The sequence below is a fragment of the Diadema antillarum genome, unplaced genomic scaffold, assembly GCF_040938485.1.
Source record: "Diadema antillarum isolate AM-2024a unplaced genomic scaffold, OU_Dant_1.0 seq00002230_RagTag, whole genome shotgun sequence".
NCBI lineage: Eukaryota > Metazoa > Echinodermata > Echinoidea > Diadematoida > Diadematidae > Diadema > Diadema antillarum.
This window is the reverse complement of record NW_027272862.1, coordinates 35,711-57,407: the sequence shown is the minus strand read 5'-3', so window position 1 is coordinate 57,407 and position 21,697 is coordinate 35,711. Positions and strand designations below refer to the sequence as shown.

At 38.6% G+C, this 21,697-nt stretch overlaps 1 protein-coding gene across 1 annotated transcript in view; it reads left to right on the top strand.

Annotated features, from left to right (window-relative positions):
- Positions 1 to 21,454, top strand: part of LOC139714319 (tetratricopeptide repeat protein 39B-like) — a 71,745-nt gene extending 50,291 nt beyond the window's left edge. Inside the window, exons 7-19 of the mRNA XM_071626033.1 lie at positions 7,671 to 7,775; positions 8,273 to 8,481; positions 9,778 to 9,910; positions 10,748 to 10,847; positions 11,658 to 11,723; positions 12,825 to 12,933; positions 13,572 to 13,699; positions 16,684 to 16,845; positions 17,701 to 17,898; positions 18,992 to 19,109; positions 19,723 to 19,846; positions 20,623 to 20,739; positions 21,193 to 21,454. Of these exons, the coding sequence (XP_071482134.1) occupies positions 7,671 to 7,775; positions 8,273 to 8,481; positions 9,778 to 9,910; positions 10,748 to 10,847; positions 11,658 to 11,723; positions 12,825 to 12,933; positions 13,572 to 13,699; positions 16,684 to 16,845; positions 17,701 to 17,898; positions 18,992 to 19,109; positions 19,723 to 19,846; positions 20,623 to 20,739; positions 21,193 to 21,454 (1,831 nt within the window). The remainder of the gene's footprint in view (positions 1 to 7,670; positions 7,776 to 8,272; positions 8,482 to 9,777; positions 9,911 to 10,747; positions 10,848 to 11,657; positions 11,724 to 12,824; positions 12,934 to 13,571; positions 13,700 to 16,683; positions 16,846 to 17,700; positions 17,899 to 18,991; positions 19,110 to 19,722; positions 19,847 to 20,622; positions 20,740 to 21,192) is intronic.
- Positions 21,455 to 21,697: the final 243 nt, after the last annotated feature.

The following is a 21,697-nucleotide window of genomic DNA, read 5'->3' as shown; positions in this document are numbered from 1 at the left end:
TGATTTCTTGCGTGATAATTGATACAGAGTATTCAATTCAATATACAACCCCTATATGCAGCCACATCACATGGATCTCTTAGACGGGCAAACTCCAGTGTGACTAGTTTGGTCAAAGAAAACATTGTTATCCTTCCTCTGATTATATTACAGAATGTCAATGGCTATATTAAGCAAGAAAACAAGCATATTGTCAGCTAAGAAACAGAAGGGTGCTACATTGCTTTTTAAGATTTGAGCATAAATGAAATAAGTTTATAGATAGTCAAAAGTGGGTAGTAATAAGCATTGGTTCAAATATTTGGTGAAGTAGCACCCTTGTGGTTTTGATTTTTAATACTTTACTGAAGATAGAAATAATCTGAATTGACATCATAGTGTAGAGGAAGTCAAGCTCTACAGTTTATAAATCAATACCCCCCAAAAATTTGTGATAACGCTCTTCTGGTTCTCAGGCGAGGATACTTGTATATATATGGGAAGATGTTATTACACCGTATTTGAGTTCCTTGTTCCTCTTTGAACATGCATTTAGTACTACAGTACAATATCATTAGCTGCATGAAACCAGCAATGAAGGAAAAGTGTCATGGATGCTGTATAATAATATACTACATATTCTCTAATATCACTGTCTTTGTTTATTACAGAAATGACCCCCAGACCCCCCCCCCCCCAAAAAAAAAAGAAGAAGAAAAGAAAACATGACTTAGTACCCTAAATTGAAATGGCACTCTCTATGTTGCAGTCATTCTTGTCTGTCATGTGCACACAGTGATAAAGATGGCATGGGTGTGTCATTGAGTTTGCTAGAATTTTCATTCTCATTTGAATCACATGAAAATGAAGAGTAACAACCTGCTAGCCATTTGCATCTGTGGATATTGTGTACATCTGTCCTCTGTGAAATTGAATTCCTCTAAAAGATCCAGAAATACATCTTCATTAATACATTGTGTGCCATGTTTATTACATTCCATGTATTTGTGTGAATATTGTGCATATTTGACTTGCTATCACAAAAAAGGGTTAAAGAGCTCTCTGTTTGGTATTTTTGCAAGAGACTACAAAATTGGATATTTACAGCATTCACTGAGGGCATTTGTCTTCTTGTTCTTACTGTAGCAACATATTTGCTCATGTGAGTCATTCAGCACATTACATATGGACTTCACAAAGTGTAGTTTGCAGACACACAAATCACCCTGAACATACCTGAGCCTAAGATTTCATTCATGGTTTTGTGAAGCATTTGAGCATGTAGAAAGCCTAGATACATATATATGTATTTTATTTTGTGGATTAAACCCAGTCCCTTCAACCCTAAAACATATTAACATAGCCATTGATACAATAACTCCGTTCCGCACTTACTTTTGACCGATCAGTTTGCCATGTAGCAGTCGATCACTTTCAGCTTGCTATGGATTTCTGGCAAATGTTGTGGGTGCCCTGAATTACTACAGTGGTACACATAATCCTTTAATAATGTAATCAATACACCAAAGGCTTGTTACGCAATGCAGAGGATTGACCTCTCTTGAGAGGCAGCCACTGACAGCCTATACCTGGTACGCACATTTTGATACGCCGTTGTGGCGTGTCTGACTGGAGAGCGACAGTGTCCTTTTTACTGTATTGTTTTGCAATACGCATATTATGTAGAAGGTCATTTGTAAGTCCAGATCACTGTCTGTTTGGAAGCATTTTGCCAGGTATTGTTTATCAAACCAACCAGTGACTTTTTCTCCTTTTGTTTTTTGTTTTGTTTTTGTTTTTTGTTTTTTGTTTTGTTTTTGTGTTTGTTTTTCTTGCTCAGGGATGACAAAGTTTGTGACTGTTTCAGATAGGCAATTGATGGTTATTTGTGTCTTTCCTGAATTAATTTTGTCAACCTTCACTTCATGTAGCAAGCTATCAAAGCACAATGCATTTTGAAACCACATGTGACCATTTGACTCAAGGATGTCAACTTTGCAGCTGATTGTCTTTTTTTTTTTTGTCTTTGGTCTGTTATTAAACATTATTCTTTTAATGAATAAAGTACATTTAAGTCTTTGTGATTTTGTGTATAATATTCCGTGATTGTATTTGAGGTTTTTACTGCTTGGTATGAAAGGTTCAATGTCAAAATGTAGCTAAGTTTAATAAGCTAGTGTTTATGATAAGTTGTACCTGAATGAGACATTAAATATCACTCATCAAACCTTCTGTATCGATTAAACCTTCAAGGATAACAGATCTGTTGATCTCTTTTCAAAATGAAGTACCGGTACCACTTATACACACATCCCATTACTTTCTTCAAAAATTAGTTTTGTTCACAAATAAACTTTTTTCCCCCAATTTTCAATAAAGGGGATTGCTATCACATGTCAAGATTTTATAATCTTTGTAGAAATAATGAAAGAGAATAGAATTTTGAGTTGTGAAGCATGTGATCTGTTTTAGTTCGGTACTAAAGAGACCCTTTGGTTGCTTTGACACAATGTGTGTTATGTTGCTGGCTATTGAATTTCTGAGGAAATGGAAGGGAATTCCACTGACCTGTCAAATCATTTACAGTACTGCTCAGCAAATTGGCAAAGCCACACCACTTTGCAAATATGATGATCCATTGTGTCAGCATGCAGAACTTTATCAGTGCTCAGTGTGTCATGCTGATCAAACAACTACCCTTATGGGAGACCAGCTGAAAACTATGCTGGCATGATACACACTTATGCGGATTCAACAGTGTACATACATGTACACTTGTATGAGCATGACATGACAGCTTGAGACTTATCAAGGGAACAGGAAACGAGTCAGTGATATCACCTGGCCACTCTTGGATTTCAGGTGTGCACGCTTGCTATAAGCCTCATGAATACCTTAGACCCAGCTTTGCGAGGCCACTCTGGTCAGTTGTATACCCACGCCTTCTCTGGCATGACTCAGGACCTTGGAGTTCATCAATTAAATTAGAAAGCTGGAGTCAGATTATATCAGTACCATTCCACCTACAGCTTTATTCATGAGCAGACACCCCCTGCGTGTACCAAGTAGAGCAGAAAAATCTAATTCCGTAAAATCGCCTATAAATGCCATCTTGAGAAGGATTCTGTCATCGCATGTCTGTACCAGTAGGAGAAGTGATCGCAAAGGAGTAAGTTTGATCAAGTTTGTACACATGTCTAGATAGCTCTGTGATAAATGTATGTTGTGGCAAATTGCCAGTGTTAAGAATAGCTCTATGGCTGTAAATGTCAGTGACTAATTAATTCTTTCCCCTAATTCATTGATGCTTGGTCATTTATTAGAGGAGGCGGTCGAAAAAGAAGGTATGCTGAACATCATTGTTGTTGTTGTTGTTGTTGTTGTTGTTGTTGTTGTGTGTGTGTGTGTGTGTGTGTTCATTAATGCATATTTTGATTTTACAACATGCTTTTATTTTATTTAACCCCTACCATTGTGTGTTTTGCTCTATGTCTGACATTGTTTGTATCACATCACACATCTTTCTGTACATTGTAATGGTGAACTTTCAACTTTCATTTTGCATTTATCTCTCATGAATCATATGTTAGCAAAATATCTAGACTTAGGTAATTTACTTTTTCAAACAAGAATGCTAGGACACTTTACAAAGTTTAATTACTTTGTAGATATTAAGGTTCCTGTTCACCTTTGCGAGCAATGATTTTTTAAAAGAGAATTTTCAAGATGTCACATATGATGAATATGTGTAGGTCTATACCACAAAACATCAACCATATAAAATTTTCGCAATGAAGCCTAAAATACAAAGAGAATATCAGTATTTTTCTCACTAAACCATAACTGTAGACAGTTTTTAATAGTCTGGAAACATTTTTATGAACCATTATCCACATTTTGTGTATTTAACAATACTTGACATCAATTATACGGATTTGAATTTTTACATTAGTTGTTTTTATCTCTAACTCACATTTTAGAACTATTGAAAGCACTTATGCTGGGGTTTTTATTTCATCTGCAAATGGTAAATTATCACTTTAGTATTAGATAGTTGTAATCTCTTGACATGGAAGAACAAGAATTTTTCGTATCTGAGCCAATCTGCTTTTTACGAATGAATACTGCTAATTATTAGAATGAGAGAACTAGTAAACTTATGCATGGAAAGGCAATTAACTTTTTAAAGTGTGTATTATATCTGCTTTTCAATAAGTGTTCATATTTGCTTGGCTGATAATATTTAGATATACCAGGTACACATGTCCGCACATTTTAGGTATTATGTTCAGTAACAGTTTACACAATTTGTTTTTTATACCTTTGTACAGTACATCGTACAGACTCTTTGCAACATCAAAGAAACAATGTATTATGGAGCTTGGTCAGACCTTCTTTTTTTTTTCATTCTTAGAGAATCGTCCTTTTTAAAGCAGGGCTCAACACTAGCTTCTTTCTGTGCTGACTCCCCCCCCCCCCCCCCTTTTCCCCCTTAAAAAAAACCAACAACAAACAAACAAACAAACAAACAAAGAATTCATTTTGAATTTTAGATACCTGGTCAGGCCACCAAAAGATAGCCTGATTGGAAATTTGGTGGCCTGACATCCATTATAAGTGGCAACTGGCCACTGCTATGGTGGAGTCTGGCCTAAAACAAAATTCTCATAGCAAGCCCATAAACATATTAAGTTTGTAAAGATTACAAATTACTACAAGTTATGTCCAGATATTCACCATCCTGCCTTATTGCCAGTCAATTTGTGTTCTGTTCAATAATTTTTCTCATTTGTGTGTGCCCTGTCATATTGTGTTCTTCCTCGATGGTATCACAGTACAATTGTATATCATAACACACAGTAATACTGTTTGTAGAGCTGTTCACCTGTCAAGTCACATCATCCTGAATTACTTTTTTTTCCTCCTCCAACATTTCTATGCTCAAGTATTAAAAGCCCCTGTTTTTTTCCATGTGCGGCAGTATTTTCCCCCTTTCTAAACTAATATGGAAATCTATTGAGTGCAGTGTTTCTTCCATTATATATTGTTATCCAAGTGCCTAATGTGAACATAATAATTGAGTAAAATTTACAGTGACAGAGTTATCGTACATTTTATATCTGCCTATATCTTCTCGTAAACCTCATATTCCCAGTTTGTAAAATGCAATCCTAATGTAATTTATTACATTCTTGCACTTTTCTTAGGCTTATAGATGATATCATCACTTTATTATTCAAGGTGTTACAAAGACAGTATGCTTTACTAACATCTTTATTTTATTTTAGGCTCCGGATATGATATATGGATGTGGTTTTGATTTTTGTGAATGTAGATTTCATGGGTATGGAAGGAAATTTGTACAGGAAATCCATGATTTTGTATTTTTACCCATTTTCTTTGGGCTTTTCTTTTCAGTGGTCACAAAGGATTGTATTATGTTATATTGTATTCTTTTTGCATTTCAACACTCTGGGAGAAAATTGGGCAATCGTGATAGATGACAGAGCAGTGCTTTAGATTACAAGTCACATGGTGAAAAGTATTCTTCATACACTTGTAAAATGCTCTGGTGAATGCAAAGTGGCTGTTTGAAGGAATTTGTTGTCTAGTAGTAATTACAAAAGAGACAATGCTATACATCGTGTTTACATGAAATAATCAGTGGTTTTGCTTGGAGAAAATGTATCCGACTTTAAATGGAATATGTCACCTCATTCACCATAGTGGAACGTTGTAAGTTGCAGAGAGAGAGAGAGAGAGAGAGAGAGTACAAAGTTTGGAGTGTTGGGAGTCGAAAGCAATGCGCCAGGACAAGTCTGAGGAGTAGGCCTAAATTTACACTGTAGCTATTAAATGATGACAATGTTCAGATAAACTTGACTAGAAAATAGATTGAATGACAGAAAATTTTGTTTGCCATGCTAAAGGAAGCTCTTGAAAGTGAAACTGAGCAATCATTTGAAAACCATACTCCCTACAGTTTGTCAAATAATATGTTTTACATTTAAATACTCAAACGCTTTCATTTAGTTTTTCGCTACCTAATTTTATTATGTTTTTGACATGACCAGAATCTGATTACCAATGCATTGTACAGGTCTTTCCCTTCATTTGTTACCATGTCAGTGCCATCCTTTCTTAATGATACATGTATCTAGTTTAGAACTACGAGTCTTTTTCCATGATGTTGTCATAAAGTTCTTCTAAATTTTGCCAGTGATTAGATTAAATACTAGATTATTGTAGCAGAGTAGTTTTTAACTTTTTTTAATTCTTTCTTTATTCATTTATTTATTATTTTTGTTTGGGGGGGGGGGGTCCAAAGGTTATCACTCAGGTCTGAGAATCCAAATTTCAACAAGTCTCACTGTTGTTGAAATGAGTCCTGTTACAATGGAGAAAGATGAATTTTGGTGGAACACACATCTCAAAAAACTGTTTACAATGTGGGCTTTTTTTTTTTTTTGAGAAATGAAATGAGATGAAAAAGAATTGTATGTGAAAGTTCACCCCCCACCACAACAGATTTCTTTGCTGGAGATAGATATGTGGTGCAACTCGAAAAATATACATTTCTTTTGTGTGACTTGTAAAAAAAAATGAACAGATTGAACTGAATTTTTGGTGTCAATTCAGCAGTTTTGTATGTTTTTGTCATAAATCACAGAATGAATGGGTAGCTGTTGTGTGGATCAAAGGAAAACTTTGACAAAAGCTGAAGACTCTATCTGCAGTGCAAGATTCTCATATAATCTTGACATTACATTCTCCTTCTTCGTCTTCTTCTTTTGTAATTCATGCCTCTGCACAGTCTCTGGTTTGTGTCTCTTGATACAATGTGCTTGTCAAAAATAGGAGAAGAAAAATTGTTCGTATGATGTTGTAAACCAAGTGAAGTGCTTTCGATGTTGATTACACAATGTTTGTCTCATCCCAGTGAATTGACCAGCCTATTGCTTTAGGCAGTTTTGCTGTTTAGTCATTTCCTAAACTCCCTATACATGATGTGTATATATGTATGCCATGGCACTTTCTTTTAATGTAAAATGCGAGCTTATGGGTGTGTGTGTGTGTGTGTGTCCTGAACTAAATTCTTCCAAACTTTTTTCAACTCGTCCCATATTTACATAACATAATACATTCCTCATGTGTTATACTTTACTCTCTACTGTGTATGTCGTATCATGAAGAAAAAAAAAAGTGGCAAAATCATTTTGCATACCATGCAGTCATCATTTCCCTGTTTTGATAATAGTGCAAGTGTAGTACTAAGAAGGAAAGAGGTCCAGCAAAAAAAAAAAGAAAAAAAAAGAGTTGTAAATAAGACTTGGTGAACCTTGTTTTGTAATTGGAGTATTAAGTAGTTGGTTGTTGAATCAACGATATTCAGTGAAACAAATCTGCAGGTGCATTCCTTCAGTGGTGTAATGGCAGGGCAATCTTGATAAGGTGTTATTAATGTTGCTGTTATTCTGTGGACTGTGCACATAGCGGCAGTTGTGTGCTAACCTGTTAATCTGCAGCTATTGAGGGTATTTAAAGAAATGTACAATTATTCTCCTTACAAGACTATGGATGGACATCAGGATGGTTACATTTTAGTCTAAAGCCAAAGTCAAAATGAGATGCTATGATTTGTGATTTTCATCCAGTCTCTTTTGTTTTCGTGTTCTTTGAAACGTTGTCAGGGTGAAGGAAATGGACCTGGCTACCGCCATTGAAGAGACGACGGTAGCCCTCAACCTCTTTCTGAACAACAAGTTCAGTGAGGCCCGCGCAATATTTGAGCCATGGTGAGTTGGAGATGTGCTTCCTCAATTTCATCTGTCAACACCTCCATTTCCTAGATTACTCTTAATGTTTCTGTGTGTGTGTGTGTGTGTGTGTGTGTGTGTGTGTGTGTGTGTATGTATGTATTTATTTTTCATCGTCTTCAGCTTCATTTGCATACTATTGTACAGTATTGATAATTCTGTATGTTTCGAGTGGTATTTTTGTGTTAAACATTTTTAAAATGTGATACTGCATGTTATTATTATTGTAACAGGACTTTTTTTTATGTGCAAAGAGATTCAAGATGCAAGATTCAAGACCAGCAATGATATGTTATTTTCAAGATTTTCGACTGCATGCTCAGCTCAGATCAACTGCAAATTTATCTCTTTATTTGCTTCCCCTTTGGTCTATTCAGCATAGTCCAGGTTATAAGATATTTCAAAATCATTATTGACATTTTTCCATTAAAGAAATAATGTTTCCCTTCATCTCATTAAAACGTACCCCTGTGTAGGTCTCATGCCAGCATCTACCACGCCCTGGGCCACAGCACCATCAGCTACCTGCAGGCCGTGATGACCTTTGACCCCTCGGACATCCAGGAGTCCATCCGGCTGACCAAGAACTCCATCGAGGTGGCGGGGCGGTTCCGGAAGAAGCAGGGCGTGGTCACCTCCATGTCCAAGATGGTGTGGAAACCCAACTACAACTCTTACACTGATGGTGAGACAATCTTTTACACCCCTTTTACGCTGACTGTACCACCTCCTTCACACTGACATCTTGTACTAGCTGACTTTGCATTGAACTCCCGGATTAAAGAGAGAATTAAGTTAACATCTTTTGGCTTGAAAACATAATTTTTTTTTTCAAAGGGAGTAACATATGAGGACTTAAACTATCATCTTTGAGCACGGCAACTTTGATTATGATTGCAGTAGGTCTTTATTTTTTAATTGATTAATATGGTTGCATCCTGCTAAGGGTTAGCAACAGGTGTGTTCCACTCTTGATTCCTTCATCGTAGTGACAGCAGACTCATAGATGGGAGCAGACAGTGTTAACATCTGGTCTGGTGTAATCCTCTTGTGCTTTTTATCACTTCTGGCCAAGCGGGATGATAGAAAATGCAAACATTGCAAAATGCCTTTATCGTGTGAAGTGATGCGCTGTAGATAGCTCATCATGTTTGCTCTTTTTGTTTGCCCTTCCATGTCATTCTGTACTTAATTGTAGCGCGAGTTACAATTTGTATGCACTATCTGTCTTTTCAAATAGCAATGTTTCCTGCATCCTTGAATGTTTGTTGAGAACTCTTGTCTAAAGCCAATATTACTCTTTTCCAATCACTGCAGTATTTGATATCATTGCAAAGTGATTATCTTTACCTTTTCTGTAGCATAAAGTTTGTCAAGCAAGTGTACTTCAGCCTTTTGTGACTCGTAAAATCTGTTTGTCCTCTCATCTGTGGCTTGTGCCTGGTAATTGTTTTTTTTTTTCACTAGGTTTTAACAATCGAAAAGAGAAAAGGGCCGATTAGTTCTGAAAGTTGTACATTTAGCCTTCCCTTTTGTAGTTGATTGAAATGTAAACTCATTGGCCCGAATTCACGAAGGTGGTACAATTGAAACCATGGCTGGTACAATTTGTTTGGAGCGCCAAGTGTTGCGTGGCCTATTTCGTTACGAAATCAGTCATTTCGTCGACAAAATGACCATTTTGTTGATGAAATGTTCATTACATTTTGTCATTTCGTCAGCGAAATGACTGATTTCGTAACAAAATAGGCCATGCGACACTTGGTGCTCCATACGAATTGTCCATGGTTTAAACCATGGTTTCAATTGTACCACCTTCATGAATTCGGGCCCTTATTGTTTTGTGCTGAGAGTGTCCCTACCACATAATAGACAAAAAAACAACAACTAAGAATACAAACAAAAAATCATTATCTGCTATCCAATCTAAGCTCGCTGAAAATATGATCCTACCAAACATGGTGTAATTTTCTTTTAACAGAGGAGGTTCACGCAGAGCTGTGCTACGCAGAGTCTCTGCTGGAGCGTGCCATCCTTTCTTTCATCCAAGATGACAACCTGATCAACTTCATCAAGGGGGGCCTCAAGATAAGAACGGGTTACCAGTCTTACAAGTGAGTTCACTCGTCATTCATTTACACGTCATCACTTGTAAAAGAATATGCATTTCCTTGTCCACGTCACTCTGTGATGCACTGAAATTTTAATTTGTCAGTTCCTGAACAGGACAGTTTCCAAGCAGATCAATTTCACCTATGGCTAAAACATAATTATAACTAGAAAAGCACTCCGAGAGCGCAGACCTCTGCCAAGCAGTTACTTTCCATCGATGATCTTGCTCTTCCATTGAAGGAGATCAGTGATTTCCACCCACTGAAAAATTGCCTGAGATCCCCAATATAGAAGCCTTTGTTACGTCATAAACCCTCAGATGCGCGGCGCGCCTCGCCCTAGCAGAAACTAGGGCACGCACTTTATTGCGCGCATGCAAACCTCAAATACACCCAGCCTGAACTCCCAAGTTCATTGACCCTACCTGCCAAAATATCAAAAATCCTTCATAAATTCCCTAAAAATTCTTGGATCATTACCAAAAGTTAATCGTTTGGTACTTGTGTCATTCTCAACCTTTCCTGCAAGTTTCATCCCAATCCGTTCAATACTTTTTGAGTTATTTTGCGCACAGACAAACGAAGGAACGAAGGAACGAACGAAGGAACGAACGAACGAACAAACAAACCAACAGTAATGAAAACATAACCTCCTCCCTTGGCGGAGGTAATTACTCTTTTCAAGACATGTCAATGCAATATCACTTCATATTTAGATTGTATCTACAGTGCACTTGTTGAAATTACAGGTACAATATTACCTATTGTAATGAGCAATGAATTGTGAAATAATTAAGCACTGAGCTACTATGTTAATTGAAATTGTGTTTCTCTCATCAGATCTTGTGTTCAGATGCTGGAAAACAGGAATTGGTCATCAGCGAGATCGAAGCAGCAGTTTGAGAGCGGTGTCAAGTTTGGTGTTGGCACATTTAACTTGGTATGTGTACATCATCAATAGATGTATTATTTTACGACATGGAATAACTCTCGCAAATGTTTACATTGAAATAATGGGTTAATCTCAGTAATAAATGAACATTTTTCCATGTCTTGAAGTATTTAGCCCCATTTTAATGGTCACAGGATGACATAAATTAGTTTCTAGATGTTTAATGATATGTGCAACCTACGAGCAACTTGAACCTTTTGCAGGAAAAAAAAAAAAAGATTGGAGAGGCCAAGGTCTTAAATGTCCTTGCTAGATTTGGTAGTACTGTAAAAGTGGTTTCTTTCACGGTGGTTTTATTTTTGCGCTTTTCGCGCTTTGAAGTTGAACCGTGAATTTAACATCACGCGAAAATATTTTGAACTCGTCGCTTGTACAACGCTATCATTACCGACCGCGAATTTAAATACACGCAAAAAAGTCCGCACCGATGGAAACCGCGAAAGTTTCTGTACACGAAAGAAACCACTTTTACAGTAGATGATAGTGATGGTGATGACAATTCATTGTTCTGAATTCAACTTAATAGAGGATGAGCCATTTGTAATCTGTTCTTGTTGCACATCACAAGAGTATGAAAAGAGTTTTTGAATCTGTTTCAGTGTGAAAGGGGAAATTAGCATTATGTTCTACAACTGTCATATAAACTTCTTTTCTCTGTATTCCTATTTGAATGGACCTTCCCCTTTGTAAACACTTGCTCCACCGTCAATTTTTATGAGAAGCCTCCAACATCAGACGTATAGAATATCATGGGTGCGTGAATATGCTTATGTTTTGCAATTGTTATTGTCATTGCAGTGTATATCTATGCTACCAAAGAGGATACTGAAATTACTGGAATTTGTTGGCTTCTCAGGAAACAGGGTAAGACACCAGCAATTCAGTGCCTCTATTTCAGTGTTTACCTTGTTAGATTCTAATAAAAAAAGAAAACATGTATTTTATAGAGTGTCCAAATAGACTCCCCCCAAGCAAGATGTATTGAATGATTTGCTGCCATGCATTGTAGTTATTACCTTTTGCAATTGTAGGTTGTGGCACGGCATTGCCACACAGAATAGAGGGTTTCATGATATCTCATTGCAACTTACCACGATCAGTATTCCTTGCAAGGAAATGTTAAGATCTACCTAGTTTAAAAAAGACACAAGTCATTATTTGCTTTTGCAGCATTTGAAGAAGACTAGTCATGGATAGAGAAAGTGATCATCTTTTCACTTCATTCTCTCAGTCAAATTTTTGGCACTTTGTGTTTATAGAGAAGGTCATTGGGGTTGGGATAGTTTGATGTAATGTATTCTGGGTTTGTTTTACGTGTGTGTATTTTTTCCCCTGCAAATAGCACTGTCTAATGCAAATGCAGCTGAGAACATTGCAACATGATTTGCAACATATCTTTGCTATGTCTGACACTCAAGCAATGGACTAACCGCAAAAAGAAAAGAAGAGAGAATTTTTTTTTTTGCTTCGGAAATTTTTTTTGTGCATGTCATATGGCATGTACCTAGTGCAAAAATAAGAGTGTGAAAATTTTGGTGCTTATTGTTTTGTTGTTTTTGGATATGTGTTTCTCTTCATGTTTGCTAGCCCATTAGCTTGACTGAACTTGCTGTTGTTATGCGGACCAGTTGCCTTTTACTGTAGTATGTGCTGCCAAAACCCTTAGCCGCCGAGGTGACAATGATCTGTTGTAAGTGCTTACACAAATGTTGTGAATAAGATTTAAAACATGAAATTCATCTTACCCGGCAGAATGCAGAGAGTCTTTTGCATGGAAATTTCCGCTTTTGCAGTACTTTGTAGGTTCACAAGGCATCAAAATTAGAAACAGAATAGTTAACACATCGGCAGAGGTCCTTTTTTGCTTCTAGTAGACATTTGATTTATACTTTCTACTACAACATCTGTGACATGTTTAACGTGTAACGAAATAGGACCATGGCACACTTCTCTTTTCTCCCACAGGTTAAGGGGCTTACTGACCTGGAGACAGCCTCCAAGCTGCCCTGCCTCAGGTCCCCTATATGCTCCATGGTTATTATCAGCTACCATTCCATCGGCACATACGTCTTTGGTGAGTCTTGACATGCTGTCTGTAGGAGTTGCATAGAGGTTGCGTAACAATGATGCCTTTCAGGTGTGAGTTTCTTCAGTTTGACTCCCTCCACAAATTAAATTTGTTAAGATCACAACTGACCCCTCTGAATAATATCATTCTTTCATTTAATGATGCCTTTTGTGTATTTTTTTCTCTTTCAGTATTTTAATCTGTTTCCATTTCACTCAGTGATTTATTTAAAGATTCATCGAAAATAATTCAAGAGGTGAATGAAGTGTTCCTTTTCAACAATCGTAGGCAGTGAACAAAATTCAGCAATGTAAGAATCAATATCACGAAGCAAACAAGCATCTCTCCTATCCCTGCATCCTTGATTCCTCTCTGTACCCTTTATGTGAGCATTCTGCAATATGTACACACACACACACACACACACACACAAAGCTAGGGTGAAAATCACTTCTTCGTCTACCATGTCATCAGAATACCAGAATATGTAATCAGAGAATGCAAGATATTTCCAAAGTCACGATCTCATAACTACACTTATGGTCATGCAGAATCCCTGATAATGACAGTATCCGCAGTGGTTGATGGGTTCTATTAGTGAACTAACTGTTATGTCGTATCCCTCTGTGATCATTGTTATCTAGGCACTGCTGATGGTGACATCAACCTAGCGAGGAGGGTGCTGGAACCCTGTCTGGAGAAGTACCCCAAGGGCGTCATCTTCCTCTTCTTTGCTGCCAGGATAGAAGAGATTTCCGGCAATTTGAATGAGGTCAGCATAAAAGACAACACAGACAGTGAATTGTCATGAGAATGGGATTGGGGGGGGGGGGGGGGGGGGGGGGGGTGGGGAACTAAACATTTTTTGTGCAATTGTTTTTTTTTTTTGACAATTATATTCTATTATTTTGTTTGTTACCTCCAACAAGGGAGGAAGATTTGTTTTCATCAGCATTGGTTTATTGGTTTGTTTGTTTGTTTGTCCATGTGTAAAATAACTCAAAAAGTTGTGAACAGATTTGGATGAAACTCACAGGAAAGGTTGAGAATGACACAAGTAACAGATAATCAAATTTCGGTAGTCATCTGGGAATTTTTATGGATTTTATGAAGGATTTTCGATATTTTGGCAGGTAGGGTCAATGAACTTAGGAGTGCAAGCTGAGCATATTTTGACGTTTGCATGGGCGCGCAAAAGTGCATGCTCTAGTTTCTTCTAGGGCGAGGCGTGCCACACAGCTGGAGTTTGATGATGTTACATATTTAAGGCTTCTATATTGGGAGAGTGGGCTATTTTCAGCATGCATGTATAGAAGAACAAGATCAGTTGTGGAAAAACCTGCTTGGAGGAGACCTGCGCTCTCAGAGTGCTTTTCTAGTTGTTGTTGTTGTTGTTTTTTATTCCTCTTTTTTATTTATTTTTTTGTGTGGATAGAGGCTCAGACTGTGGTGCTTTGCTGTTCACTATGTGTTCATGATTCTTTCTGGGATGAGAATTGGTTCTCAAAACATCAGTGAGTTACTGTAGTCCAGCTCAGGACCAAGACTAATCTTTTTGTGAAAGAGTATCTGCTGGAAGATATCCTCAATGCTTTCCTGCAAACAAAGATAGTGGTCTTACACTGTAGCTATGAGATCAGCATTGTTCTCACTTAAATCTCCTTAAAAATCAAAATTACCATTAACACATAAATCATCTTAGATAAATAATTACTGTTATCATCTGAAAGGAATCTATATTCAAATCTTCCAGTCATTCAAATGTTTAATGAATTCCTTCTTTAGAACATTTTTCACTCTTTATTTCTTTCTCACTTTCAATTATCATTCTTTTCTTTCCTCTTTTTAGCTCACCTGAGCCAAAGGCTCAAGTGAGCTATTGCGATCGCCCTTCGTCCGGCGTCCGTCGTGCGTCGTGCGTCGTGCGTCGTGCGTCGTCCGTCGTCCGTCGTCCGTCGTCCGTCGTGCGTCGTGCGTAAACTTTTTACATTTTCATCTTCTTCTTGAAAACCCCATGACCGATTTTCATCAAACTTGGCAGGTAGCATCCCTAGGGGGTTAGGAACTCAATTTGTTAAAATGGGCACCATGCCCCACCCAGGGGGCCCCCAGGGGGGCCCAAACCCCCCAAAATTAAGGAATCTGTAAAAAGCTTCTTCTCTAGAACCAGAAGTGATAGAGCTAAGTTAATACTATGAGTTAGTACATTGATGACTGTAGTTTCAAGTTTGTTCATGGCAGAATCAGGGGTGCCCCCTTGGGACCCAGGGGAGGGGGGTGGGGAAGGGTTCTAATGGGGCCTAAATTGTACATTTTCATCTTCTTCTTGAGAACTCCATAACCCATTTTCACCAAACTTGGCAGGTAGCATCCCTAGGGGGTTAGGAACTCCATTTGTTAAAATGGGCACCATGACCCACCCAGGGGGCCCCCAGGGGGCCCAAACCCCCCAAAATTAAGGAATCCGCAAAAATCTTCTTCTCTAGAACCAGAAGTGATAGAGCTAGGTTAATACTATGAGTTAGCACATTGATGACTGTAGTTTCAAGTTTGTTCATGGCAGAATCAGGGGTGCCCCCCTTGGGACCCGGGGGGGGGGGGGGGGGGGGGGGTGAGGAGGGGTCCTAATGGGGCCTAAATTGTACATTTTTATCTTCTTCTTTGAGAACCCCATGACCCATTTTCACCAAACTTGGCAGGTAGCATCCCTAGGGGGTTAGGATCTCAATTTGTTAAAATGGGCACCATGCCCCGCCCAGGGGGCCCCCAGGGGGCCCAAACCCCCCAAATGAAGGAATCTTTAAAAATCTTCTCTAGAATCAGAAGTTATAGAGCTGAGATAATACTATGAGTGAGTACATTAATGACTGTAGTTTCAAGTTTGTTCATAGGAGATCCAGGGGTGCCACTCTTGGGGGTAGGGGGGGGGGGGTGGTTGGAAGGGTCCAAATGGGGGCCTGTATTGTACATTTTCATCTTCTTCCTGAAAACCTCATGATGAATTTTTGTCAAACTTGGCAGGTAGCATCCCTAGATGGTCAGGATCTCAATTTATCAAACTGGGCACCATGCCCCACCCAGAGGGCCCCAGGGGGCCCCAATTCCCCCAAATTAAGGAATCTTGAAAAAATTGGGCCCTTATTGTACATTTTCATCTTCCACTTGAGAATGCCTCGTCAAATTTTGGTAGAGCTGTGAATAATTTAGATTAGTGACTGCGTGAAAGGTGAACTTGCGATACTCAGGTGAGCGCTAGACCCGCGGGTCTCTTGTCTACACTTGTATTAAGCTTTTTTTTTTCATTCTTCCTATTTTTCTTCCTATTTTTTTCTTTTCTTTTCTCTTCTCTTTCTCTCGCTCTCTTTCTCTTTCTCTTGCTGTGGCTGTCTATCTGTCTAGCTCTCTCTTTGGCCCGAATTCATGAAGGTGGTACAAATGAAACCATGGTTTACACCATGGACAGAAACCAGGGAGCGCCAAGTGTCGCACGGAATATTTCATTACGAAATTGGTCATTTCGTCGACAAAATGACCATTTCGTTAACAAAATGTTCATTTAGTTACAAAATAATCATTTCATTGACAAAATGACTGATTTCGTAACGAAATATTCTATGCGACACTTGGCGCTCCATGATTTTTGTCCATGGTTTAAACCATGGTTTCATTTGTACCACCTTCGTGAATTCAGGCCTTTATATCAGGCTTTCTGACAAAATTCTGTTTTACTGTTACAATGATATTACTTTCTCGTAGGCTATTGAGAAGTTCCAGGAGTGCATAGCATCCCAACACGAGTGGCGGCAGTTCCACCACCTTTGCTACTGGGAACTGATGTGGTGCCACGCCTTTAAACTGGACTGGCAAATGGCAGCGCAGTATGCAAATAAGCTGTGTGAGGAGAGCAGGTGGTCAAAGGTCAGTTGTCATACAATATTGCGGCATGACTGCTTTGTATTTGTTTGTATTCTTACATTTGTGAGGAATATGGTAAAAACAAAAACAAAAACAGAAATCAAGGGTTTTGTGTAACATTCAGGCACCTTTAAAAGATCCTATGTACTGTAAAATGAGGAATGTTCATGTGCATATCAATTTTGGGAGAGCCAAGATTCGCAAAATTAAAATGTACGCGAAGGCTCTTGTCTACACTATATGCAATGAATGCCAGAGGGACTTTGCAAAATTTTCATGCTGTGAAAAAGGCCGTTGGCTCCAATTTGTGAAAATTTCATACTGCTGAAATTTCATGTTTTTACAGTAAGTAGATCACTGCTTAAAAGCAAATGACCCTTGTTGGTATTAATGAAATTGTTTGTTGTCATGGTAAGATCCAAAAGGACACTTTGGTAATTCTTTACAAAGTGGATGGAGTTCATACCTTTTGCAAGTGAGCTGATGACATTCATACTTTTGCCACGTAAATAACACATAAATCAGAGCAGCATTTCAAGGAGAGAGAGAAAAGTTCAGTATCACAACTGATTGACAAATAGCCCTTCATCGACATCAATAAGCACCAGTCATTGAGTGTTTTGGTAGCAGCCATGATAAGTAATTATGAACATACGTACTTTGGTTGAACTTGAACCAATGATTTCCTGATAACTGGACAAGTGTTGTATCTATAGACTACTGAGCTTCTGCTAGGCAGCCAGTGCTGGTTCTTTTCCTTATAACTGGTTCAGTATCATTCCTTAACATGGCACTCGTATTCTGATGTGCAAATTTGTAATTTGAGTGAAATTTCTGTCTCCATCGAAATTTCACTAGGCCATCTACTTCCAGCTGCAAGCCAGCTTCCTCGCCATGTGTGAGGAAGAGGATGTTGAGAAGGTCAACGACCTCTTTGCAAAGGTCCCCACCCTCAAGCAGCGCATCGCGGGCAAATCCATCCCGATGGAGAAGTTTGCCGTCTCCAAGGCCAAGAAGCACATGGTGCATGGCACCAAGTATGCCCTAGCTGGACTAGTAAGCATTCTCTCGGCTTTTCTTGCTTTATTTTCTTGAGGTCAACAGTTACATCTTCTGCTCCCATTTCTTTTGCACAGAAATATAGACTGCCTTTTTTCATGATTCTCTTATTCATATCATCCTTACATTAGTGTGTTTTCAAATGATTGCTTTAGTAGTGCAGTCTTTCATTTTTTTGTTGTGTGTGCATGTGCTTGTGTGTGTTTGTGTGAATATGATGAGTGGGGCTTCTGTCGCAGCTTGAGTTCCTGAATGAATGGTGTCATACCAACGAGTACTGTATATGCCATATATTTATCGAGACTAATTTTAATCGAATTGGGATTTACTGACAATTTTGCTCACAATCTCGGAGTTCAGGAATGAATGGAAAAATGAATACATGCATGTTGCATTCATGCAGAGATTACACTTGATAATTTTTTTTGTGTGTTTTTAAACGTGCAAATTGCACTTGAAAATAAAAACCCTGCAAAATGTATGGTGTATACAGTAGTGTGTCTATTCTGCATACTTGAAGATGTAGTTTAAGTTTGCATTATATTCTACATACAAAATATTTGACAGTGTGTCAATTGCAGCCAACCATATTTCAGGTTATGTCTTCTCAACAGGGGAAGAAGCATTTCTAGGTGATATAATTAAAGGGACCGTACAGTTCTGGTTGAGGTGAGGATTTAGCTTTTAACGTTTTGCGAGATATTCAGAAACCACTCTATGAGATGTCAAAGAGCATGCAATTCTATTAAAGGGGTATCAAAAGTTTCTTGGTTTTGAAATGGCTGAGATATCCAAAAACAAGGTGAAACAAAAAGATCCTAGTAAAAGACGTGGCCTGTCGCCTTTTATTGTTATCATTTTTTTTTGGAAATCTCAGCCATCTGAAAACACATTTTCATCAAATAAACGTTGAATCCTTCTTAAAATTACATGCTCTTTCATATTTTATACGAGGTTTCTCATTATCTCACTTAGGAATGTTATAAACCTGAATCCCCACCTCAACCAGTACTGTACAGTCCCTTTAAAGGTAGTCACCACATGAATAGTGATATAATCCCTGATTTCTGTGTTCTGTTTTTATTCAAAGGAGCTTGTATACATCTGGAATGGCTTTTCAATATTAGCCAAGAAGAAGGAACTGTTGGAACCATTTCTGCTGGTTACAGAATCGACTCTCCAACAGCTAAAGAAAACAAAGGGTAAGTGTCCACCCATTCTTTTGGTAATCTCACTATATTAAACACAGTGGGAGTTCATGTTCATTAGAGATTATACCATGAGATTGATAAGAGTGATGTGTCACTCACAAGAAAGTGGAAAAGTAGCACAAAGTCTTGTATAAGGGTCAGCTCTTCAACTGGACATATCCTTGATGTCAGCTATATAGAAGGATGCATTATGTTTTGTAAGCATTCCATCACAATTTTTCCTTTCACTGAGACAATCATGGTGTCCCATAAACTTTTTTGATTAATAAGAGATATCATTATTTGTTGTGACCTGAAGAGAGAATTAGGTTTAATTTTCATTTTCACTTGTAACACATCATTTACAGAAGGAAATGAAATCATGCTCAGAATGCTGCGATAAACCAGTGAAGGACCTCTGACCATGAGATGACAACTATTATGTTAGTACTTCTTCACAGAAATTAACCCTGCTCAATTTTCCAGATCAGCTCTTGTTGCTCAGTCAGAAAATAAACCCTGCATGTCTGTGCTGGGTAAATGACTCCTTTGCAGATGCTTTCTGCATTGTGTGTGAGCTGCGAATGTGTATAATCTCTTATCTATCATCCCATCCATGTCGCTATGTCAGGCAACGGAGGCAGCAGCTGCTACTGGGATGACTATAGCCTGGCCATGCTGCTAAAGGGGATGACACTGCGTCACCTGGCCAGACCCTCACAGGCTGAGCTCTGCTTCCAAGAAGTCATCAGCAAGTGAGAAACCTGGCAATTGCTCCAAATATTTCAGCTCTGTGTAACTTCATTTAACCCACTGCATCCTGGGGAAATTTTGCTGCAGAATTCGTCACCTTGTGATCATTACATTGGCACCTCAAAATGTCACTGTTCTCATATTTAACAATGATCAGATGGAACTGGTTAATTCTTTATTTCTGCTTAAACTTGGAAAGAATTATACTGAATTTGCCAATATGGATGAAGAACTGGAACTTTTGTTCCTGTAACAGATGTTGCTAATGTAACATTCACTTATAGATATAGTGATGAAGAGGATTTCAAAAGTTGTGCACCCATAGCAAATACTTTGTATGAATATCACTAAGAAGTGATTCCAATGCATGAGGATCTTTTTATTCTATCTTGTTAAATGCTAATATTGAATCAGGAGGATTTGATTAATCATGCAAAATATGAGCAATGCCTATTTCTGTGAATCTCCTTTGTTGGTTTCCCTTGTGGTCATTACGAATTTTAAGCAAATGAGATCTCATGCCCACATGTTTCCTGAAGTGAATAGGAAATAGTGGACATTCAAATAAGACTTTGTGTTCCTGTGCAAAAAAGCAAACAAAACCGTGGATCACTATGTGATAGCATCTGACACATCTGACACATATGTGTATTCTGTCTGTAACCAGTAGCAATCCACTGATGCAGTTTGCTTGAGGTTGTGCCAAAAAATGAGAGATATATTCTCTATGAGTTTGTATTTACCGTACAGATACCTCTTTGCTCATTCTCTCTCCCAGTGAAAAGGAGCTGGAGTATGACCACTATCTCGTCCCCTACGCCACGCTAGAGCTTGGCCTTCTCTACCTGCAGTATGACAGACTGCCAGAAGCCAAGACATTCCTCACTCAGTGCAGGTGGGTTCAGGAAAGGGAGTGTGTCCAATCTTCCTTGCTAAGATCATGTGTAGAGAGCAATCAAGATTAAGGTGAAGTATTAACCAACACAGCTGCCAGCTAGTACTGTAAAAGTACACACTTTCTTGTAAGTAATTCTTCATACTTGGCCGAGTAAGATGAATTCTGTATGTTTTTAATTCCAAGGAATCAAAACATTGAATAGTGTTACATAAAACAAGTAGAATGTAAGATGCACAAAAATTCCCCACACTGAATATTTCTACTTTTACAGTATCTTTTTACTACATGTACGTTTGGCATGTTTTCTGTCACCTAAAGAACAAAAACTCGTATTCAATTTTCATTACAGAGTACTCAAAGATAAATGTCTTCCTCGATGGATATTTTCCCTACCATGTAATTGTTTTGGCAAGCATTCAACCCCTGGCTCTCGTTTCCTCTCCCTTGCAGACATCACCACAAGAAGTACGTGCTAGAGAACAGGCTCCACTTTAAGATGCACGCAGCCCTGGAGAACCTGAAGACCAAGATGAGCAAGTCCCAGAACGGGGTCCAGGAGCCCCTGGACCTCGAGGAAGAGCTGTCGGAGGAGGCCCCGTCCGATGGACCGGCCGACGAACTGGCCCAGGAAGCTGCCGGGATGGAGGAGGTGGAGGAACAGGACTCCTCGTCGGGACCGAGCACCTCTCCCTCCCAGGATACCCTGAACTGAGGATGGTGTTTCCATGGCAACATGGTGAACAAGTGCATCATGTGAGCCTCCCAGAGGGGATACTGAACATCTCACCCCAATGGAACAGAAGGAGGAGGACCAAAGTGATGAGACTAGTGAATGTACTCAGAGCAAGAGAGGAACACTACAGGGTATAGAGAGATTAGCAATGCTGTGTAGTGGATCTTGCAAGTGATTGATTTTGAAAGAGAATGATGGTGTGTGGAGAAGGTAGATGAAATG